At 37.2% G+C, this 22,394-nt stretch overlaps 3 protein-coding genes across 6 annotated transcripts; 2 read left to right on the forward strand and 1 right to left on the reverse strand.

Annotated features, from left to right (window-relative positions):
- Positions 1-975: 975 nt before the first annotated feature.
- LOC112564172 (4-hydroxyphenylpyruvate dioxygenase-like protein) lies at positions 976-7,052 on the forward strand. 2 transcript variants are annotated; one of them, XM_025238812.1, is made up of 5 exons: positions 976-1,702; positions 3,416-3,576; positions 3,829-3,980; positions 4,171-4,316; positions 5,357-7,052. In XM_025238812.1, exons 1-5 carry the CDS (start codon positions 1,077-1,079, stop codon positions 5,532-5,534), a joined length of 1,263 nt encoding a protein of 420 aa, XP_025094597.1. In that variant the 5' UTR covers positions 976-1,076; the 3' UTR covers positions 5,535-7,052. The 2 variants fall into 2 exon arrangements, with proteins under 2 accessions (XP_025094597.1, XP_025094598.1); XM_025238813.1 differs by lacking the exon at positions 976-1,702 and adding an exon at positions 2,495-2,768.
- A 165-nt stretch (positions 7,053-7,217) lies between these two features.
- On the reverse strand, positions 7,218-17,505 carry LOC112564171 (coiled-coil domain-containing protein 125-like). 3 transcript variants are annotated; one of them, XM_025238810.1, is made up of 11 exons: positions 17,033-17,505; positions 16,627-16,685; positions 15,907-15,993; positions 15,616-15,687; positions 13,287-13,378; positions 12,485-12,567; positions 12,044-12,162; positions 11,267-11,374; positions 10,859-11,045; positions 10,412-10,521; positions 7,218-9,570 (listed from the first exon to the last, which is right to left on the reverse strand). In XM_025238810.1, exons 1-11 carry the CDS (start codon positions 17,409-17,411, stop codon positions 9,442-9,444), a joined length of 1,425 nt encoding a protein of 474 aa, XP_025094595.1. In that variant the 5' UTR covers positions 17,412-17,505; the 3' UTR covers positions 7,218-9,441. The 3 variants fall into 3 exon arrangements, with proteins under 3 accessions (XP_025094595.1, XP_025094594.1, XP_025094593.1); XM_025238809.1 differs by lacking the exon at positions 13,287-13,378 and adding an exon at positions 14,896-14,981 and having other exon boundaries at positions 16,943-17,505; XM_025238808.1 differs by having other exon boundaries at positions 16,943-17,504.
- A 13-nt stretch (positions 17,506-17,518) lies between these two features.
- Positions 17,519-22,387, forward strand: LOC112564174 (39S ribosomal protein L43, mitochondrial-like). Its single transcript, XM_025238815.1, has 3 exons — positions 17,519-17,709; positions 20,285-20,391; positions 21,943-22,387. The coding sequence occupies exons 1-3, from the start codon at positions 17,579-17,581 to the stop codon at positions 22,278-22,280; spliced, it is 576 nt and encodes a 191-aa protein (XP_025094600.1). The 5' UTR covers positions 17,519-17,578; the 3' UTR covers positions 22,281-22,387.
- Positions 22,388-22,394: the final 7 nt, after the last annotated feature.

The raw sequence follows: 22,394 nt of genomic DNA on the forward strand, positions 1-22,394 counted from the left end.
CGTCTCAACGTGCTTCATTCTTGTTATGACCTCTTTGAGAAAAATGACTTCTCTCATGAGGTTTCCACACTAAAACAGTCTCATGGGTTAGTGATTGGTCAGTCACTGTCAAAGATCTCTTGAGGAGAGTAAATGTTAACAAAACTTCGGATCCAGACGGAATTTGTGGACACACCATTCATTACTGTGCCGAACAAGTTAATGGAGTTGTACAATATCCATTCCAGCTACCTGTGGATTCTGGTCACATTCCTGATACTTGGAGCAAGGTTAAGACTGCTGTGGATCCACATCTTGATCTGCTGCAGTTTGCTTTCACAGTTGGAAGAGGTGTCGACGATACTGAGCTGTTTATTCTAAGTACTTTAAAGTACAAACATGTGGAGAAACCCAGAGCTCATGCCAGGAATCGTTTAGTCTTCTGCTTTTGACAATGTGCAATCTCACGTCTTTAGTTTAGTTTCAGACTTCAATCTGTCTCACCATCTAACTCTCTGGATCCTGGACTTTTTAACAAATTGACAACAGTTTCTGTTAACGGTCTTCTATCAGATATTGTATACCAACAGTTGTAGAAGCCCTACGGATAGGAGCTCGAGGAAATGAGGTAAAAAAATATATATATAATTCTGTATCGCAGAGGTGTTGCTGTATTGTGGGACTTTGCAGTACATGTGTATTGCTATGACATTTTAATTATTTTTCACCTAAAATAATTCTAAAGTATGAAAGTGTAATTTAGTACTTGCATGGACACAATGACTAACTGCATGGCACATGGTGTATATTTCCAAACAGGCTAATATGGAGATGTGCCATATGCTAAACATTAAAAGAAGTGTGCCATCTGCCTAATACTTGCAAACTAATGGACTTGTGGTGCGAATGAACAAAACAGTCAAGACCCGTAAAGTCGTTGATTCTCGGTATATAAAGGTCGTTGGGTCCACCGTCCGTTACAACGGCGCTCATAGTTAAACATAGCAAGGGAAACCACTCTGGAAACGCACGTTGCTGTGACTCAAACTTCGTATCCACGTGCTGCGTGTAACGGCTCTGAGAAACTAAAGGAAACAATGGATTCACCGTGCATTCACCACGTTGAATTTGGTGTCAGAAACGGGATGAACCTCGTCAACAGATTTCTCAAACAATTCAGATTCCAGCTTTTGTGCAGCCGACAGACGCCGGTTGCTCGGCAGTGGCTCGTCTGCTCGCATGCTATTCGCTTTCTCATCACCGAGCTGTGTGAGCCACACATCGTCAATGTTAGGAAGGATCCTTACATAACACCATGGTTTTCATCTCCAGCAGCAGTCAACGATTCTGTGTTTAACGTGGCGTTGCGAGTAAAAAGCATAGATCGGTGCTTGGAGCATCTATCAAAGCGTGGAGTGCAAGTGACGAAACAGTTGCAGACCTTCACAGACGAGACCGGTACAGTTCAAATGTGTACAGTCAAGTCTTGCGTGGGAAACGTACATCACACACTTGTCGACGATTCTGAATATTCTGGGCTTTTCCTCCCTGGGTTTCACCGTGCGAGTAAAGAAAGCGAGACAACACAAAATGGGAAAACTTCTTCACCGAGTGACCTCTACCATATTGATCACGTGACGTTTTGCTGTCCGCCAGGCGCGTCTGCAGGTGTGATACAGTGGTATCAACAGAACTTCGGGATGGAACGTTTTTTAATCAACAGGTAAACTAGGTATAGATAGCATTTTATACTTAAGGCGTATGTCCGATTTTTTTTTTTAAAAAAGGCGTATATTTATATACCCCTAGACATAATTATTTGTAACTACTAATTAATTATATGACTTGATTGTGCATTTAACCAGCTGCAATGATTTAGCGTGTTCACTGACCGAATATATTCGGTCGGTAGTATATGTTCTATTTTTGAAAGAGAAGCCGGAATGCCGGCTTTGTAACGGTCGGCAGATATGTGATTCCCTCGATTTACAGCAACGGCTCTGACGCCATCCTTAGTCTGATTGGTGTTTAATGGGGTTGGAAGTAGAGCGACCCCCCTCTTGAGTTTTCCAACCGCACGAGTGCTGGGGTGATCCAGTGGTCAAACAACCGCTGCAGGAGGCCGTGTCAGAGATCACAAACAGTGATTCAGATGATCTACAATCAGTGGATTCCCTGGATCAGGAACGGGATGGCAATGAAAGTGACGACAGCGTGTTATGAGAGATAAAGACGGTGATCTCGAGTTTGATGTGACGACATAAGAAGATAGTTCCGACGACAGCAGTGAGACAGACAGTGGTGACTTTGTTGCACCATTTGCCGGAGGTACCCAGAAATAGGAAACGAATTGCAGCAGACGGGAGGTCAAAGAGGGTGGAGTAGCAGGTGGCGGAAGGGGGCGTGGCAGAAGACATTAATTGCTCGGTTGACTCAGAAACACTTTCCCTCAAATGTGCCCGATACCGAGAAACCAGGAACGAAAACTTCCGCGCGATGCAGCAATAAGTATCAGTCTCTACGTTCTGCTACTCTGAATGTCCTAAGCCAGGGCTGTATGGTACCCAGCTCTGGAATTCATCACAGCAAACTTTGTCTGCTGGAATGAAAATATTTCCAAGCATAGTACAATACACAAGCCCGGAAAGGGCCTTTAGAGCAGCAGAATGTGGAGAACAAACTTTCGTGTATGAATGTTGAGTTTGTATTTGAAATGACAGTGCTTGTGACTTGTATGAATGAACAACATAAACCGTTGAGATGAACCTACCTCAGGTTTCCCATAGCAGGTATATGTAGACTGGGTAACATGTAAATTAGTGAAGACGGCAACATTTTTGTGAGAAATGAGTTCAGGTTTTCAAGAAACAGTAAGCCTTGAACTTTATCTGGGCTGTGTTTTTTACTTTCTGAATGAAATCCACAAAAAGAACACAGTTTTAAAGTCAAGAATTACTCTAATTACTTGACCATGTGTGACATTGTTTTCACATTTATTTGGTATTTCTATTAAAAAAATATAAATTTGAATAAAATAAGAATCCAAAAAATCTTATTTCTTGGTTCTTATTGGTCTTACTGATTAGAAAAATCACTTCTGTCTATGAATTGTATTATATACTTGTTTTATATGCCTTGCATGCATCTCCTGCGCTCCAGATTTAACAAAAAATAATGACCGAAAACCGAAAAATCATCAAAATTCCCAGGCACAGGCATGCACACATTCCTCATTAGCAACTAGCAGTCAAAGGGTTACGATAGTTGCGTTCATGGCGTTTTACAGCATCCAAATATAGTGATAGGCTTTTTTGTGATCTTTTGATCTTGAAATAATGTCCTAGTATTTTAGAATCTAAAATAGCATTTTACATCTGATTTGCTGAGTAAGAATCTTCTAATAGTTCTTTTATTTCATCTTTATTATCTGTTGCAGAATTGAGGATAAGGATGAAGGATTTGTCATCAAGGGTGAAGATATAGGCATGAGGCTAATGGCCTTTGAGTACTGGAAATGTGCTGAGACAGGACTTGCTATGAAAGAAAAAGGCATTGGGAGTGTTAAATTTGTTATTGCAGAGGCTTTACCCAAGCAAGGTGATCCAACATCTGCAATAATACAGAAAACTACATGATTTATTGGTATTTGTTTGCATATATTTGAAGATGTCATTGCACAGAGAACAATCACTATTGATGTATCACTGTTACTTGAAGGAGTATATTTACCTGATCAGCATGTAATATAGAATGGCTGAAAGTTTTTAAAAAATGCTTTTAGGAACCAGATTATACATATAATGCACTGATAATTTTCAATGAATATTTTGTCATCCTGATGTATACCAGGTCCCAACCAGATAAATATGTTTATTGAGAACCATGGAGGTCCAGGTGTTCAACACATAGGACTTCACACCAGTGACATCATTAGTGCTGTGGCACAGCTTCAGCATCAGGGCGTAGAGTTCAATGAACCTCCATACACTTACTACACAGAGGTGAGATGCAGCTAATTTATATATATATAAAGATGAGTCATCTTAGATGCAGGGAACCCTACAGGAAGTTTGGGGATTTTTTTTAACCTTTATGCCAGACTAACAGTCTCATAGAAGGGTCAGCGTGAAGCTATGCAGAATTCTTTCTATTTATTTGTGTTGTCAAAAGTACTGTTTTTTTTTCTGAAAGGTGGGCCAGTTGAAGGAAATGGTTGCCATTGGCATGGATGTAAACTCACTCAAGGACACTGGAATTCTTTTGGATACTGAGGCAGACAGCCACCTTCCTTCTAAGCTGGATGATTGTAGTATTTTAGAGAAAAGCAGTCCTTACAGGTTGGTTAAGAACTGAGCTGTCATTTTATTTATTTTATTAATTCTTTTTTTTTTTTTTTTGGGAAAAAACTCTTCATAAGCCTCTACCACAGCGGTTCTCAACCTTTTACTTGTGACGACCCCCCTGACGAACACCGGTACGTCCGCGACCCCCTTAGCCAGCTACGTCAGTGGAAGAGGGGGGGGGGAGCCTTAGCTAACCTCGAACGCCGCGTCGAGGAAATCAACAACGGAAGAACAAAGTTCGTATCTGCAAAAAGTATAACTGTTAATGAATTTTACTAAAGCAAATTCTGCGGTGCTAATAAATATTATTTTATTGGACACTCACTTTGATAATGAGAAGGTTGAGCCCTTTGCTGTTGCACGAGAAGCGAACCTGTGGCGATGTTGTACCCACTGCTATTCCAGCTCAGCCTCTGCGTCCACACGATTTCTGTATTTCGACTTCAGTGCTGCCAATGCTGAAAAATCCTTGCTCATAACATATAAGTTGAAAACTGCAGAAAGAACTTTCATTGCTGAGAGGGAGAGGGGAGTCCGCGATTGAAGATTGGGGAGAGAGAGGGCAAATGCGAGAGGAGGGAGATTGGAGGCTTAATTGTGAGAGGGGGATTGTGTTTTTAGTTTTGGAAGTGAGAAGTCACTGCATTGCCGAGACAGTGTACTTGAATAGGGAGAAGAGATTTGGAGTTTGATCGCCCTCACCCTCGGTTACACGGATCTAAACTAATTTCACTAATACCGGTATAAGAAACTTGTAAAAAAAATGACCACCTTCGCGACCCCCTTGTAGGCACGTCGCGACCCCCCAGGGGGTCGCGCCCCACAGGTTGAGAACCGCTGCTCTACCAGTTTATTTAAGACCACAGGGACAATATGCACATGTTGCAATCAACAAATTAGCATAGAATATGCCCGTTGCTTTGAGTAAACCATTTAGCTTGTGCTTTGTGGCATATTCCAGGCTTATGCTTACGTTTCCAGTGCATTTTATGCTTATATTCCAAATTGTACGTAGGTCAATCTCTTATTTGCAGGTATTTGATGCAAAAGTTTACCAGGCCATTGTTTGAAAAGGACACCTTCTTTCTGGAGGTGATACAAAGGACTGGGGCAAGAGGTTTTGGTTCTGGAAATATAACTGCACTTTGGCGCTCTGTGCAAGCTTTTTTGCAAAAGCGCCAGCAGGAGCAAGAGCAAGATAAGCTGAAATAGCTTATTTTGCTTTTTGTTTGACTTTTGGTTGATGAGACATTTTACATAGTTGTTGCTGGTTTTTTTTATTGATGAGGATTATTGTGCATATTAATTTTTGTCTGTTGTGATAGAAAACAGGCTGTACCGAAGAGCAAATTAAATTTTTGTACGATGCGTTTATTAGCCTACCTCTTATTATCTACATGTACATTTTATGCTCATTGACTAGCATCGAATGACATTTAGTACAAAGAAAGAAGTTTTGCAACTTCTTACATTCCTGTTAAATTCTCAGTACAATAATGCATCCAGGAGAGATATTATTAACGTCCTTTCAAGACTCTCATGTTCTGGTCTTTAGACTCTAGTCTAAAAGTTTTCACATGATTTCCAGCTTTATTTATGAAATCATTTTTTCCCAACTCCACGCATGAGAACCTTAAAGACTAACAGTGCTTAGCGCTGCTGAATAGTTTTGTCAAAAGTGTTTCTCCCAGCACAATTTTATTTTTTATGTGATCTCATAGGTTTTTTTTTTAACATTTGGCACACAGACTTTAGATTTTAAAATTTAAAAAGTTACGTGCTCGGATAATGATTCAAAATGCAAGATGACTGGCATTCAGAAAATGCCAAATGTACGAAAAATTACAGAACACATTCAAAGACTCATTTTCAGTTCAATGTGGCTGTACAATAGGGTGTAGTGATGCTTGCAGTTTTGATGCACATTTGAAGTTTTGTACAATTCATTAGCCTGATTTCAAATGTGAAAAAAAGATTTTGCTCTGTGGTAAGCAGAACACCTTCCTATTTCCGCAAGAAATGTCCTTCAGTTAGAATGTCAATCTGCTATTTTGCCTTGAAATGTTTTGTACTTAAAATCCTTATTTTCTGCATGATCTATACTTTTTAGATTTCCGGAGTGGATACTTCTTTGTTGTATATGTTTATTGATTACATAATATTATACTATTACCATTCAGTTAAGTAAATAAGGGACAAAATTAATACTAAGTGATGTCATAGCAACAAATTGTGGATGACTAGTAAAACCCTAAAGTAGTTGTACAGTAGTTGTACAGCTGCGGCCATCATTTTAGACAAACCAAAATTTTCCTAGAAATGAAAACTGGTGCCTGTATTGTTTATAATTATTGTCTGACAGAACAAATGTTATCAGAAACGAGATCTTTCCTTTGCAGTTATTAAATACAGAACTTTTGAAAAACATTAAGTTTAAAAAAACACGATTTTTGCATTTGGGGCAGAAAAAGTGTTCTGCTAATTGCAGATTTCTTTGCTTTACATTTTTTAACTCAGGTAGCTGGTTGAACAAAACCCCAAATGTGCATGTCGATCTGTTGCAGTTCATTGGATGATTTACACCCTACTCTACAATGCAACTCATTTCTAGTTATTTTTTATATATAGCAATATAAGAATATTTCATGTTTGTAAACTTGCACAAGTTTAATTGTAATAAATTAAAATATATGTTTAGAATAAAATTTTCTAGAAGATAATAATAATGCTAATTGTGTTTTGTTTATTTGTGGCACTGTCCAATTTGGAAAGCATCCCTGGAATTTATATTGGATGTCACTGACTGCTGCCTGAAAAGGAAACGGGGAAAAAATATAATTGCCACCATCAGAGCAAATACATTCAGCGCCAAATTCCACAAGGAAATAAAACAGCTTCCAAGTTTCTAGCTTTATTTAGTTCATTACATATACTAAATAATCAATCATGATCTAACTCTGTGATACACAAGTTTCCAAATAACGCTCCCCTGAAATATTCATACCAAATAAAACACAACTTGTGTTCTGCAGCAAAATACATTAACATTCTTTCATTCTCATTCAGTTAGGTGTGGGGAAGGGGGATTGGTGTTTTCCACCGCGCCAGCAACTATGGCTATATCACGGCAAGGAAGCCAGCCCTGTAAACAGATGCCACGTGCAAAGAAAGAACAGTGTGCCCAAGATGAGAGTTGAACCCAGGACAGCCAACCTTCACTGTATTGGTGACAGGCGCTAACCGTTTGGCCACCGGACCGCCTCATACAGTTAGGTACTGCAGAGGCTAGCACATGAACATTGAATCCTGCAGAGAAAATGATTTCGTTCTTCAAATCAAACACTGCAAAGGGTAAAATTTAGGGCTGGAAAGCCAGAATCCAGTTCTGAAAGTGTCCAAATCCATCAGTCCTTTACCACTTTCCCTTCAGTTCTTTCCAATGGTTGAGCTTAACCTTGTGCTAGGAAAACTCATTCCAATTTGGAATTTGGTCCACCACATTTGCCTAGGTTGCTATAAAAATATGGTTGGCATTTGACACTTGTGAAAATGCCGTTCTTGAACATTAGAGATAAAGTGATGGTCAACTGACAAAACGTTTGGAGTGGAGAAGCATTGGACATGGGAATTGATGAAAGCTAGAACCCACATTATGACCCGTGTTTAAAATATTGACACAGCCAGTGATTTTGCAAGGTCTGTCTTGAAAAGTTCAAGGAACAAACCAGTGGACAAAAGTGACAAAAGCATCGTAACCTAGCCATATAAAAGTGGTGGAAACTTGATGCTGAAGGTCTTGTTTCATAGCATGCTCCAATAAATGAGCAATGATTTATACTGTGCTTGAATAAAGAAGTGATCGCAGCATGGTGGTAATTTAGGTATCAAAAGTTGAAAGGGGAGGGAAAATAATAATATCAGCATGTATACACTTCGAATACAAGCACACTACATAGATACACATTGCTTAAATGCTTTCTTTCACAAAATTTCTAGCACAAATTATTCCTTACATTACATCAATAGAAACAGAGCCGAAAAATACATATTGGCAAGTTTTTAGCTTTTATCATGGGAGAGTTGAGAGCCTAGTAGTTGGATTACTTTAAGAATTGGCTTGTGTTCTTGTGTTTGGTGATCATTTGTTGAAAAAAAATGTTACTGAACACATTTTTCTGATTTTAATTTTTTTTAGTGACAAAAAGAGACCATGACTTCAAAGGACATCACAAGAATGCTTGCTGCAAAAAAGCAAACTTTTAATTTTAGTTTGAGTTCTTGATCATTGTTTGGGGGTTAATTGCATTGTGTTCATTATCTTTTACTGCCAGTACTGTTTTAGTGTCCAAAATGAAGACCAAAATAAAGATCTAGTAAGTTTTGCTTGTTCATTATTACGATAATAGTCAATATCTGTCCTTTAATTTCATTTTAAAATGTCCGCTATCTAGGGGTGAAGCTCCAACAAAATCACTCCAGGTTTCCTGATTTTTATTATGGAAGAAAGTTCACCTCTGTGCACTTTGAGACTTATAGTTATCTATATAGTAACAAGTAGGCTATATACTAATAGCCACAAATCCCTAAAATTGTGCAGTTCTACAGCTGCATCTTCCTTATTTATGTCAGTCTCGCTCTTGCATAATCTTTGTTATTCAGTTTCTTTTCAGACTTTGCAAGGTCAATGCTGATAGTGTCAACATCACAAGACAGTGAGCTGAATTCTACAGCAAATTAAAACAAAAATTCTGGAGCCTATTTAATGCTTTATTGTAAACTTTCATCAACAAGAACAATGTTTGTTCATTTTTACTTGATATGTGATCATTAAAGTCTGCACTGTCTAAGGCTGACAAAGTGTAAACCTGTGTGTGAATTTCTCTTTTATGCAAAAAGTGCGGAAAACAAAATAGAACACTGCATATTGGGTTAGCAACCAAAATTCAAAATGATGTAAAATGATTAAAGATTATGTAACAATGTCTCAAGGTCTGATTCAGAAAACAAATATTAAAAACCTGTACATGATGTGAATTCACCCACAACACACAACAGCAGATTCTGAGGACTGCTGTAGTTTGTGCTTCATTTGCATGATGTGACAAGACATAATGTAAGTTCATCCATGATGCACATCCCCATCAGATTCTGAAGACTGCTGTAATTTGCGCTCCATTTCGTGCAGACGTGCTGCCAACACTTGAGCAGCAAGCTTCTGGTGAGCAAGGGCTTCTTTTTTCTCGTGCAGCTATAAATAACAGTCAAAGATTACAGACAATATATTTCAAGACACCAGTTAGCAGGAACTAATGCACAAATTTAGATTCCAGCAAACCTATTAGATGCAGAGGAAATACTAACAGTAAACAAATCTTGAGTCTTGAGTAAAGAGATACAAAATCTATACAGGGAAACGGAACCACAAACACTGTTAAATCTTATGACTTCACAACTAATCAGGTAATGATGAAGATCCATTTACTGAAATATTTTTTTATCAGACATAATAAAACTAAAGGAAGATACAAATGCAAAACTTAATTTAGAGCTTTTTACCCTTCAAACACCATCAGTTAATACTGCGGAACTTAAAAAGATAAGTAGTCTTGGCTTATATAACAAACTATCTTTCCAGAAAAACAATATCATTTCCAGGAAAGCACATCAGCAACTGTTCCAGCTAAGGCAGTTGAGGAATTTCAGTGTAATGGCCCTGTACTTGGAATCAACGTATCACAGCCTGATACAAATTATTTATAGCACTTAACCAGTTGGCATGGTTTGGCTTTCTACAAAGACCCCTGATCTATACACCTGGGCTACAAGTTAAAAGTTATGCTACCCCCTGGCTGTAGATGGAGACAACTGGTTGCAAAGAAGAGTGCTTCTGCCAAGTCCTTCATACCAACTGTTATAGCACTTTTAAACAGAAGTACTAAAGTGTATGTGTGTACCTCTAATAAATTGGTGGAGGGTGGGGACAGTGTAAGCAAGCAGATGGGTGTGTGGAGACAAGAAGCATTGTACGTAAACTGTGAAAGTTTGTATTTGCAAAAGCATTTACAAGTAATCACAAAGTTGCAGCTTACCATCTCAGTGAGGAGAGAGACCAACTCAGGAAGAGTAAGCGCTTCAAGGCTAGATGGTGTGTGAGTAGGTGAGTTGTCTCCACCATCCCTGGTTAATGGGGGATAGTCATCTGCAGCATGAGATAGTGTGATTACAAATGAGACAAAATAAAATTAAAAAAAAGCTCTTGCATGAAAGCAGGTTATATCTGTCCAAAGGCATACACATGATTGCATACATAAAACAATCTTCAAAATGCTCTGATGGCTAATATTATTTATGATTATTCATCCTATAGGGATAAAATATTTTGGTCTGCAGAAGAGAGGGCACACTGGGCTTTCATTCCAGCATTGCTGTTTAGATAAAACTGTTCTTGGTAAAAATAAAAAGGCAACTAATGTCAGGGTTAAATGAAGAGCTGAAAAATAAGTACAACACTGCATGTTGAGTTAGCATGACCTCACCATCAGCAAGGACACTCAGAAGCCACTTTATGGCAGCTCGTGCTTTCACAGCCCGTGATGCTGATGTGGCAAGACTGGCAAGCTGCCGAGACAGGCATCGGCTCTTCTCCAACTGCTCCTCAAACGCCTGTCGGTATGCATCTACTGTCATGTAGGCCTCATCGCGCCTCTGAAGCATCTGCCTAGCCTGTTCAATAATATGTACGCACACTGCTCAAGGACTTTAGTGAAGGCAATAACAATAATGTAGTTATAATGATGGAGGTAATAATAGTAGAATGAAGATCAATTACTAAACAATCCCACTTTTCTTCATAAATAAATCATTAAAGTTATTGGATTTTAGCTTTGGCCATTTCATATTTATTATCACAGAATACCAGTAAAATAATACTGCTTATATCCCACTTCATCTCTGAGTCTGCAGACTTCCCGCATCAAGTTTGCTGCTGCATATGCACAATGACATGGCTCATGCCTTGCTCCATGACATCGACAGACTCCAAGCACAGCAAGCTACAGACATATATCAATATGCTTCAGTCTTCTGCCCTTAAGCAAGCAGTTATGCAATGCTACCTAAATGTTTGTAAAGCTCAGCTGTAGTAATCTAAATTTTTAGTTAAGATGAGTACTGGCTCCAGAAAATGGCAGTTTTAGGGTGACCTGGTCTAATTTGAAATACTTAAGTTTAATACTTTGATATGTAATAAAGTTCATGTGTGTTTTGTTGCAAAAATGTATTTTGATGCTAAATAAATTCTTTTCTCACACTTACCCTCACCAATTTTCTTTCAAAGCCTTGTGCTGATAGTGAATATGGCTTTTGCTTGAGCCTTGATTACACGCATGAAGATCGCACAAAGTGCAACATGCTGTATATTGGAATCAGAATTTTATCCCCTACCACAACATATGAATGAAAGGCTTAGGACACAACATAGGTGAGCCTTATTATTATATATCAAAGTATTAAATTCTGATATCTTAAATTTGACCAGATCATCCCAAAACTGCTATTTTCTGAAGCCATCCTTCACCTAAATTTCCTGTCACATTTTATGATGTATTATTTCTGTTAAAGATCAGCAACTGCCATTGAGAGACCCACAGGTCTTAAACAGCCTTTACACACCAAACAAATCAAGAAGAAAGAACTAAAATATCTTTATTATGCTTCTTCACCTCTGTTGTAGAATAATGGGAAAATTCTTCTTCTGAAAGCAAAGGATGACACAGTCTGAACCTGGCACGGTCTTTCATATCAAGCATGGCGAGAAGCTCTTCGCGTTCATGGCTAAGAGCTGGAAATTATTCACATCCTTTATAGTTTAAAAGCAAATAATGAGAGCACAAATGATGATGGTGGTCGCAAGTATCTAAAAAAAAAATAAATTACAGAAGCAGATTATGAGAAAGCTATAAAGTCTTCAATTGTGTATCAATATCTGACACAAATAACACAAAAAAGATGACACATGACAATTTTCTTTTGATAATATTCTTCAAATATCACTATGAAGAGAAAATGCATACAGATATCTAACAATAAGGCATTTTTTTTTTAAATTCTAAGGAGTTTCAAAACTGTTCATCCTAAAGGAATGAATAGCTGCTCTGACTTACCTAATTTATGAGCATTCGTCCGGCTTAGCTCTTCTGAGCGAGCATCCAGAGTGGATATAAGCTCAGCATTCTCTTTACATACTCTGTAACAAAACCAATCGAGCTAAATATAAATAGATGATTGGAGGGAGGGAGAAGTATAGCTCATGAATGGAAAAACTCCCGTCATTCTAAACAGCGTACTTGCTATAATGAGTCAGAACATAAGGGTCATAAGACAATCTATGTTGTTTTTCAAATATTTTTTGTGTTAATTTTTCTTTTTTTTTAGGACTCTGCTCTCAAGCATACATAACCACATCTATAGCTATTTAAAGCTGACTGCAAGTCTATTAAAATGTGAACATAGCTTTATCTTCTCCCCAACCAAAAAAACCACTACTTAAAAAAAATAAAAACGTGCTTAACCTTAATATTCCTGATTTTTCTTACCCTTAATAATTTACTTTTTCATCCAGTCAAGCTTTAAGATCTTGGACTACATGTATTTTAAAAAAAAAGTATCCAGATATAATCTGAATAAGTGTGCAGACATAAGGAAAAAAGAAATTGAAGGAACAAACATTAAACAATTCATTAATATTTCTGTAAAAAGTGCTGCACTCTTCTGACTGGATTATTTCACCACTCATGCCTGGTGCCAATACTTAAGGTAATATTTGCCTGAAGACTGTAAACAAGCAACTTCTTTAACTGATTCTACCATAAATACCAGTGGATCTCACAACAACAACAAAAATTACCTGATGTTCTCGCAGCAGGACCAAAGTGACAAATGTCAAGTAACCTAAGCATGATTTACCTGAGGTACTTGCGCTGCAAAGTCTCTCTGGGTGTCTCCCCAAAACCTAAGGCACCGTGCTCCACCACCACCACACTACTGCCACCACCAGGCTAGACCCAGGGCAAAAACAAGCAACTTAGCATCAGCAACACAAAAGCTGTCATGCAAGAAAAACCACTACACAATATTTTCTAGAAACCTTCGGCAATGTACACAAGCAAATGTCACCTGTTCTCCCGATTAATGTTCACTTAAGAAATCTTAATGACAATTTCGTTTTAAGCCTATCCATCTAGCACCACTTTTTTTTTAGTACTCCAAGATGCTGAGATATTTTCAGTGTGTCTTAAAATCCATAATTCTCTTTTCTATATGGTTTTACTTGACTTGACCTACTTCTCATATAATAGACCTTTGCCTTAGACTTTTGGTCCTTCGAGCTATCGAAAAGAACACTAGCTGAAAACAAATCACAAATCTTATCTTGCCAGATATCAAGTACCCCAAAAGCAGTCATATTTACCTACCACTTCATTAAGCTACCCAGTCAAATGTATATTTGAGTAAGAGATTACTGATATTTTAGCAAGCTTCATTTCTGCTCTTAAAAATAAAGAGAGGAGAATTTAGTTATCTCCGACATAATAAGTAACCAAATATGTCTGGTTTCAAAGATTTGTGATAAAACAAATCATGCCTTAACAGTGAGTGAGTAGTATCAAAGCAAAGTCTGATAAACATTTGAAATGCTGTCCCTGTCATGTGAAAACACATGCAAGAGCAACCTGCATGCACACATGCAGTCTGCTACTCATACACAACAATCTAGACCAGGGGTCACCAACATTTTGACACTGAGAGCTACTTCAAAGGTACTGAGAAATATGAGGAACTACTTGTTTGATACAAACTTACTGAGTAACATACATAATAGTATAGACAGGCACCATGTTGCCTACCCCTGAACTAGACCGATGTGCAAACCCACACTCACATGCATGTACTTTTTTATGTTCTCACATGTAAATATCCTCAACATAATTTTAAGTCAGACATAAGCAAAAACAACGAAGGTAAAAAAAAAAAAAAAACTAACACAAGAAAAAAAAAGTTTTATGAAAAATACTTTTACACATTAGAAAATAATCTAATTTCAAAGCCAAACTGAGATGGGATATTCTAACTGCATCAATGGTGTATTTCAACACTTTGCACAGTGTTAAATGTGACTACTCTTAATACGGTTCTCATTAATTCATGCTTACAATGAGTTCAGTTAAAGGGGATTGAAAAAGAAACTTTTCTGTTACAGTCTTGGAAAATATTGTCAGCGGGAAAAAAAAAAATTAAAAAATGGACAAGGATAGAATCAAATGTAAGTGAAATATAAAACAGGACAACTATGTGAGCATCTTGCTCTAAACTGAGAACTGAACAATGGGTCAGTCACTGTTCAGTTCAACAACCAAAATGGACTAGATGGAAGTAACTAGCGCACGAGTTAAAAAAGAAAAAAAAAACTTAACATCAAGAAATGCATTTACATATCAGTTAATAGTTCTCACCCATGTATTCAGCTTGAGGTAGGGAGAGATCTACAGTGGGAAAGGAGTAAAGGGCATGTTACCGGTCAAACCGCTGGGACCAAGTTTGCTGACTATCCTGGAACGAAGCTTCTTGCAAATGGAGTTCAAACTGAAGTTTGTTGACTTCCTGTGCATTATGGGTATAGAAGATAGCACCACATAATATTTCACTACAAATACATGATTATTATTATTGTCATTCCATGCATTTCATCTTCCAAACTCATTTTCTGCCATGCAGCTCATGCATATCATTCAATATTTCCTTTTCTGCAATCAGTAAATGAATATTAGTCCCTGCAGCCAACACTACAGTTTGTGGTACACTAGAGCCATGATGCTTAAGGAACAGGGCAAGGAGAAACTGTGATTAGTACAGTGTCTAGACTAGTATTCTAGTAAAATATCAGTCCTTTCACTTTGTTTCTGAAAGCATAGGGTAAAATACTATTACGAGCAATGTAAGACACTGTTTTGGTGACAACTTGCAACAATTTGTACAAAATATGCATTTATCTGTATTCTTAGTTATTTTATTAGTAGTATGCCGAAGTGGGCAAGCAAGACATAATGCAGCAACATCTTTTAATTGGTAAAAGTCAATGGGAAAAAACTTAAATAAGTACTGTGACAAGTTGCATAAAAAATATTATCATAAGAAATGAACATTTTAAAGTCAACCTGATAACAGTTGTATTATTTGTTCTAAGTACAATATTTGAAAAGCAAGTATCAGTATAAATAAAGAAGAAGCTGTATACCTCCGCCAGCTGCTTGTTCCTCTCTCTTGCTTTCAGCTCACTTGTCAAAAGTTCATGACTATTCTCATCTGACTGAAATAATGTAGCACAAATATCAAGCAATGTGTTTGTCTATTTATACCTGATATTTTGCTTTTTTAATGTGAGCTGCACAGTTTGTTATTGCTACATACTCTTGATTTTACCCAATCTACAATACTTCAAAAACTTATACTGGCATATTAAAAAAAAAAAAAAAAAAACCCTGCAATTTTTAGAACATCTTTCCAAGCATGCCAAGAAATTCCTCACTTGTTTCTTAAGAACAGCAATGGCCTGGTACTTAGCATCAAGTCTCTGTCGACACACTTCAAGATCTAGCTTTAACTCTTCAACCTCCTGTCAAAAAGATTTGTAAGTAAAAAAAAAAAAAAAAATTGAAAGTGTTGTCAAAAATTACAAAAATGGCATGCAAATATATTTGATGAATAAGCCATTTTCAGGCAGTTATTTAGAACTAAGAATGAAAAGTTGCTTAATGTTAACAATAGATCAAGTAATAAAATAGGTAGAATCTGCAATATTTTAATGTTGATATCACTCAACTAGATCAGCATTGTGCAAATACATGTATGCATACATCGCTTTAAAAAAAATGAAATTTATAAAAAAAAGGTCAGTTCTCCAATAAAGAAATTTATAATCATAGACAATATAATAAAAATCCCCTCTGACAATTCATACTCAGTCAAACAGTGGCAACTGGATTTCAGATTTTGTAACTCAACACTTTTAACTATTGACGTTCACTAAAACTTTTTTAAAATATTTTCCAGCTATTTTCATGAAATATCTAACATTTGGGATGCTGGAATTATATGAGGGTTTGGATTGGGAAAGATTTACTCTATTAAACTGTGCACTGCACTGAAAAACCAGATTAAAAAAAAATACCTATATATATGTTTGCTTTACTATCACAATCAACATGTGTACAAAATGACTTTAAAAATACTTTCATGTGTGTTTTACCTGCAGAGCTGAATGCAACTTGTCATCAATTTCTTCATTTGTCGGTCTTTTATCTTCACCTACAGGAAAGGATTGGAATATATATATAAAAATATGCTACATCAATAGTGTGCTTAAACATGCATACACAAGCACACATTTTATTGTAATTCTAATTATGCAACCACGTCAAGGTTGTACAGTGATTGTAACAACACTTGTATAAGCAATGAGCCAAAGAAATATTTAACTAATAAAAGAAACAGAAATGACAATATTATTTTTAGTGTTAGGTGTGCTGCAGTAACAGTCTGTATTTATGACTTCCTATACTTGCCGTCATTAGAAGTATGTCCAGCGCCATGTTTTTTCAAAATGTTTCCCAAATTTTGTTCATACAATTTCTTCTGCTGCCTAAGAGACGTACCATAAGGTACATCAGCGTAAGTCGGGAACTGTTCTGTTTCTCCCACTTCCTCGGACATATCTTCGCGTGAATTCTTCCCAGAATAAAGTAATGAAACCGAATCAGAGCTGAGCCTTTTTTCTTGCCATTGATTTTCTCCCTGATCACCATTTGCTGATCTTGCTCCACCTGCACGCCCGTTTTCTCTAGCATTTTGTGATTGTTTACTGCTTGCTTCTTTTCCATTTGACGACGATGGTTCATCAGTCATAAAACCTAGTTCAAACTGTAAGTAGCTAGTAGGCCGCAGTCCGTCCCCAAGCCCTAAATCTCCACACACTGTACTAAACGTATCATCAAGAGCAACATGCTGGTCATCGTCACTCCCGACACCATCCATAAGGTTTTGTTTTCGGAACTATGGACAAATATTTTCATAACCTCCACATTTACGAGTCTTGGTCTCCCTTCGTATCGCGCGAAGCAACATCTCGCGAGAGTTGAAAAGTCACCACAGAGGTCAAATAGTTACTTCCGGTGAAGGAATTTACGAAAGGTGAAAAAGAAATGACGGCGAACGCTATACCGCGTAATTATGTTAAAAATGTCATGCAGAATGGCATTGGTAGATATATCTGTCAGCTGCAAAGAATAACTCTCAAGTTCTGCAAATCAAATGCTGACAGCAAGGGAATGAGGTGAGGATTTAATTGTACACTACTGAGGACGATCAACACTAGCGTTTACTGATGATGTCTGATCTTTAACCACTAGTTTGAGTTGATCACACAATAATGATGTCTGAATTATAAAAGTGGAGATGTCATGCAAGGTTTCGTGTACTAAAAAATATGTTGTGTAATCGGTAAGCAATAATGTTACATAAGATTTTAGTTAATGTCTGTATTCTGATTGCTTATTGATATACATTATTACTTACATGGTTCCATTATTTCTCGCTCCTCTATTTGTTGATGCTGTGTATAGAGCGTAAAAACTTTCTGAGGCTACGTCAGCAGTAATATTTGTGAAAAGAGAGACATGCAAAGTGTCGTCCTCAAAATAATCGTGCAGGAGGTCGCTGTTGCTAGTTCTGGTGAATGTTGTTTTGCTGGCAACAGCTGTGCAAACGCTGAAAGGTGTAAAACCGCTTAAAAGCTAGTGAAACCAGGCCACGTTGTGCATGTATCGATTTTTATTTTTATTTTACTGAAGCAGAAAGCACATGTTCAGATTTACACATCATATTTATATTCAAAAACAGTGCATTGAAGGTGATATAATATTGTAATTTAGTCACCAGGCATATTACCTAAAGCTGGGTTACTCACAAAGGGGATAGTTTATTTTAAATGCTTGCTGTTAACCATTTTTAATGAGATTTTACTGTATTTTTATTGTGTATTTCTACAGTACAAAGGGGATTCATCGTTGGTATTATGAAATTTTATGGATAACAGAGCAATATATAATGTTTAAGCATTCTCTAAGTGATGTACTCAAGAAGTAGAGACTTTTTTCAAATTCCTATTTTCAGAATGAGCATGATGAAACTCACCACAGGAAGTGACATTGTAATAATAATAATGAAGCACTTTTATCATTCATCATCACAACCAAAGCAGTTCAAACTCTCTGATTTGACCATCTGTAACAAAAATGACATTTAAAAACGCTTAGCAGAAGCAACACTTAATTAAAAGGCCGAATTTCTTCTGTACTGACAATATTGAATGGTATCATCTGTGCAAGGGATGGTAGGAGTACAGGTGGTGTTAACTGCTATGGGTCAGTCGTCTCCAATTACTACCCGAAACTATAGGCAGGGTAGACATCACAGAGACTGCCAACTTATAGACAGGCTAGTCTTCTTCACCCGACCAGTACTTGCTGTAGGGTCTGAGAGCTGAGGTGAAACGACTTCTATCGGAACATACTGTCATGGTTAGGACTGAATTTTTTTTACATTGAACGGGAATAATCTCCGATGTAATGTATACAAGGTAATTCTTTCACTTAACAAAATAACTGTCACCAAGCGAGACGATATTATGTCCGTTAGGACAACTAAAGATAATCAGTACATGCCCATCCATTTTTCATATCTTCATTTCGAGCAAAGAGGTGCACGAGACTGAATGAACGTGATCTACTATGTCCTTCATCTTGTGCTCCCCAACAGATATACATGAACCGTGGGGGCTGCTTTTGTAGATGTTGAATGGGCTCTGTGTTACAGGTGGGAATTGTTGTAACCCATTTGTAAAGGTAGGAACATTGCACCAAAACACAGATGTACATTATGTCAGTCACCAGGGGAATAAACTGAAAATGTTGAATATTGTCATCCCTTATAAGCAAAGAAAGATATAGAGATATAAAGAAAGAAAGATGAAACCAATAAAAGTAACGTTTTAAAATTCAGTTGTCTTTATGTTTGTGTCATTTCCACTGTTCATCTTTACTTTGCTTTTCTCTCTGTTTTATGGAGAATACATTCAATTGTTGGTCCTAACCCTGACAGTATGTTCAGTTGCAGCCATTTCACCTTAGCTTTCTAAATGCCAACAGCAAGTACTCGGTTGAGGAAGAGATTTTATTGCTGAGGTAGTCAACACAGCCTGTGATCTCCACCCTACCTTAGGTAGGGGTAACATTTAGGGAAAGTACTTGACTGCTTGTAAAAGTCAGCACTGTGTACTCCTGCCATCCCTCCAATGGGTGAAACCATTTTAAAAAGCGCCCACAAGAAGTTAGCAGGTTAAAAGTGACTTAACCTTCAGTGAATCTTATCTTTTTTTTAGCTCGAAAGATTCTGTTTTACATAATCATGTTGGAAAAAATTGATTTAGTCAAGAATGTTGATCCTAATAAGCTATAGACAATCTATGGTCATAGGTGATTTTGCTCCTACAATTTCGTCCCATAGCAAAAGTCTATTCGTCTCATGTAGGTCCAGTTCGTCCCAAGACTGAAACGTCAAATCATCCCAAGCCCCTATTCTTTAGTCGGAGGTTCAGCAGAAATGTCGCTACTTGGCTAGTTATTTAAATGTCTCTGCCATATCACGAGCCTGCATTAGTGGTAGTGTGAAAGATTTGACTTTTGCTGTGAGGCGAAATGACCGACCCCCTGTTCCTATCTATGTTAAGATTGTCATGACTGGGTTGAATTTACATTTCCATTAAATTTGTATTTCACTATCCCATTTAGCACCATTGCCTATAGTTATTATTGTACCATTATTACCAAACTTGTGTTCTTATTTTTCAGAGACTTTATTGAGAAACATATGTTGGATTTTGCACACGGTAATCCTAGTGTGGTTGTTTACCTGAAGCCTCGAAGGCACCGTTCACCCAACCTGACAGCTGAATATTGTGAGCAAGTTTGATTATCAAAATCAATTAAATCAAGCAAAATTAGTTAAACACCCTTCATTGGATAGCTCAGTGAAGTTGTCTGAAGGTCAGCCTATCTAAAACTAAAATGGGAGGACCCATAACAACTAAAAAACAGGATATGTGGGAATTTAAACACATTCCTGGGGTTGGGGTTTTGTGCCATTTTCAATATTAATAATGCTCTGAGTGACTTAATGATTAGAACCAAACAAGAGACCTTTGAAATATTGAATGCTGTTGTAAAGCTAAAATGTATGCAAAAATGTTATTGGTAGATCTTACTTGTAACTATATGCTTCTAAGATATGAAGACTAAACAGAGTAGCTACAGTAGAAAAGATCCATTTCTTTGCCTTCAAAAGTTCAAAGGTGTTTCGGTGAAAGCAATAAAGAGAGAGGTATGGTGAGACAGGCAGGTTTCCCTTGTTTATTATCTGCTAATAAATTTACTAGTTGCACTTGTTGAAGTTCCCAGATACTTGGTATTCAAAGAAGGCATGATGTGCCTTTTTTGCTAGGAACCTAGATATAAAAAATGTGAAGGTGGTGTTTCTCTATGGGCTTTGGTTATGTCTGGCTGGTTCACCTAGTTGACAAGAAAGTGTTTTTGAATAAACTAAGAGATAGATTGGAAGGGGGCATCTACTGTCAAGAACGGTGTGCTAGCCTTCATAATAAATCACATTTTGAGGTGTATAGCATAAGTAATGTTAAGAGCTGAAAGACCGTGAAAAGTGTATTGATATTTTGAACAAGAGTGACATAAAAAAAAAGCTTTTGAGTGGGGGTGTCAAAAATAGTCATAGGAACCAATGCCCAGTAACTTGTTATTACCATTCTGCCTAGGTAAAGTAGAGGATAAAGTTCATGTCCTGATTATACATATTTGAGAGATAAATACTGATTAATCAACTCTACAACAGCACTAATGCATATAATAAGTCAATCAAGGCAGTTCAGACTTGATGCTGGAAAAATGTCATTTAATAGTGAGTTGTTAATTTTTGCAGTGCCTGGTCAAGAGAAAATGTTTTTTTTTTCTGTGGGGTGTGGGAGGGTGTTTATATATATATAGAGGTCAAGATGTGTATGAGTTTCTCAGGGTAGCTTTGATAGAGTTGCTGTTAGTGGAGTGGGGGAGAAGTGCAAGATGTATGTGTGTGGACTACTTTCTAAAAGTATTTATTTATACATGTGTGGGAACATTAGAGCATGTATATAGTGACTATGTTAGTGCATAAAAGGCTTTGACATACATTTGTAATCTGATGTACATAGACATCTCAAGACATAATGCATATTTTTTCAGAATTTATTTGTAATGCTGTCAAGCCACATTATATGGCATAGCTGCACGGAGTGGAATTGTCACACCCTTGCTGTGGTGCAATATGCTTGAAGTAATAAATGATATATTTCACCCTTTTTCTACACACACTTTCTTGTACTTTATTAAAATATAGTTAGCCACTCCATCGAACATCACTGTGAAACAATCCCTGTAAAAAGAAGTTTTTTTTATTTCAGTAAATGGAAGAACAGAGATAATCAGCACAAGAAACATGGCAGCTGAAGAAATTTGCAAGTGGGTTGAACACTTGAAATCTCGGTCAGGCGTCCAGATTGTGCGTCTTATCCAACATCATCATACAGACATCTCTAGCATACAGGGCATTTGGCATCCATTCCTGAACAAGGACCCTTCCCTCGCTGCCACCACTCTTCCAGCACCAGAGCTTTACAGAGTTCCACGCAAACAAAAGTCTGCAACTGAGATGTTGCTAGATAAAGCATCAATTAGGAGAGAAGAAGAAAATGTAGTAAAGGAACTGGGAAGTGTGGAAAATATTAGCTTGAAAGAGTAAATCAAGGACATTTCGATTTAGGATGGTTTTTTTTTTTAATTGTAATGTGTTTTTTGTTATGAAGCTGTGTACTTGTACAATAAATTTAAATCATCTGAAACCACAAACATTGAT

This window comes from Pomacea canaliculata, linkage group LG5, assembly GCF_003073045.1.
Source record: "Pomacea canaliculata isolate SZHN2017 linkage group LG5, ASM307304v1, whole genome shotgun sequence".
Classification (NCBI taxonomy): Eukaryota; Metazoa; Mollusca; class Gastropoda; order Architaenioglossa; family Ampullariidae; genus Pomacea; species Pomacea canaliculata.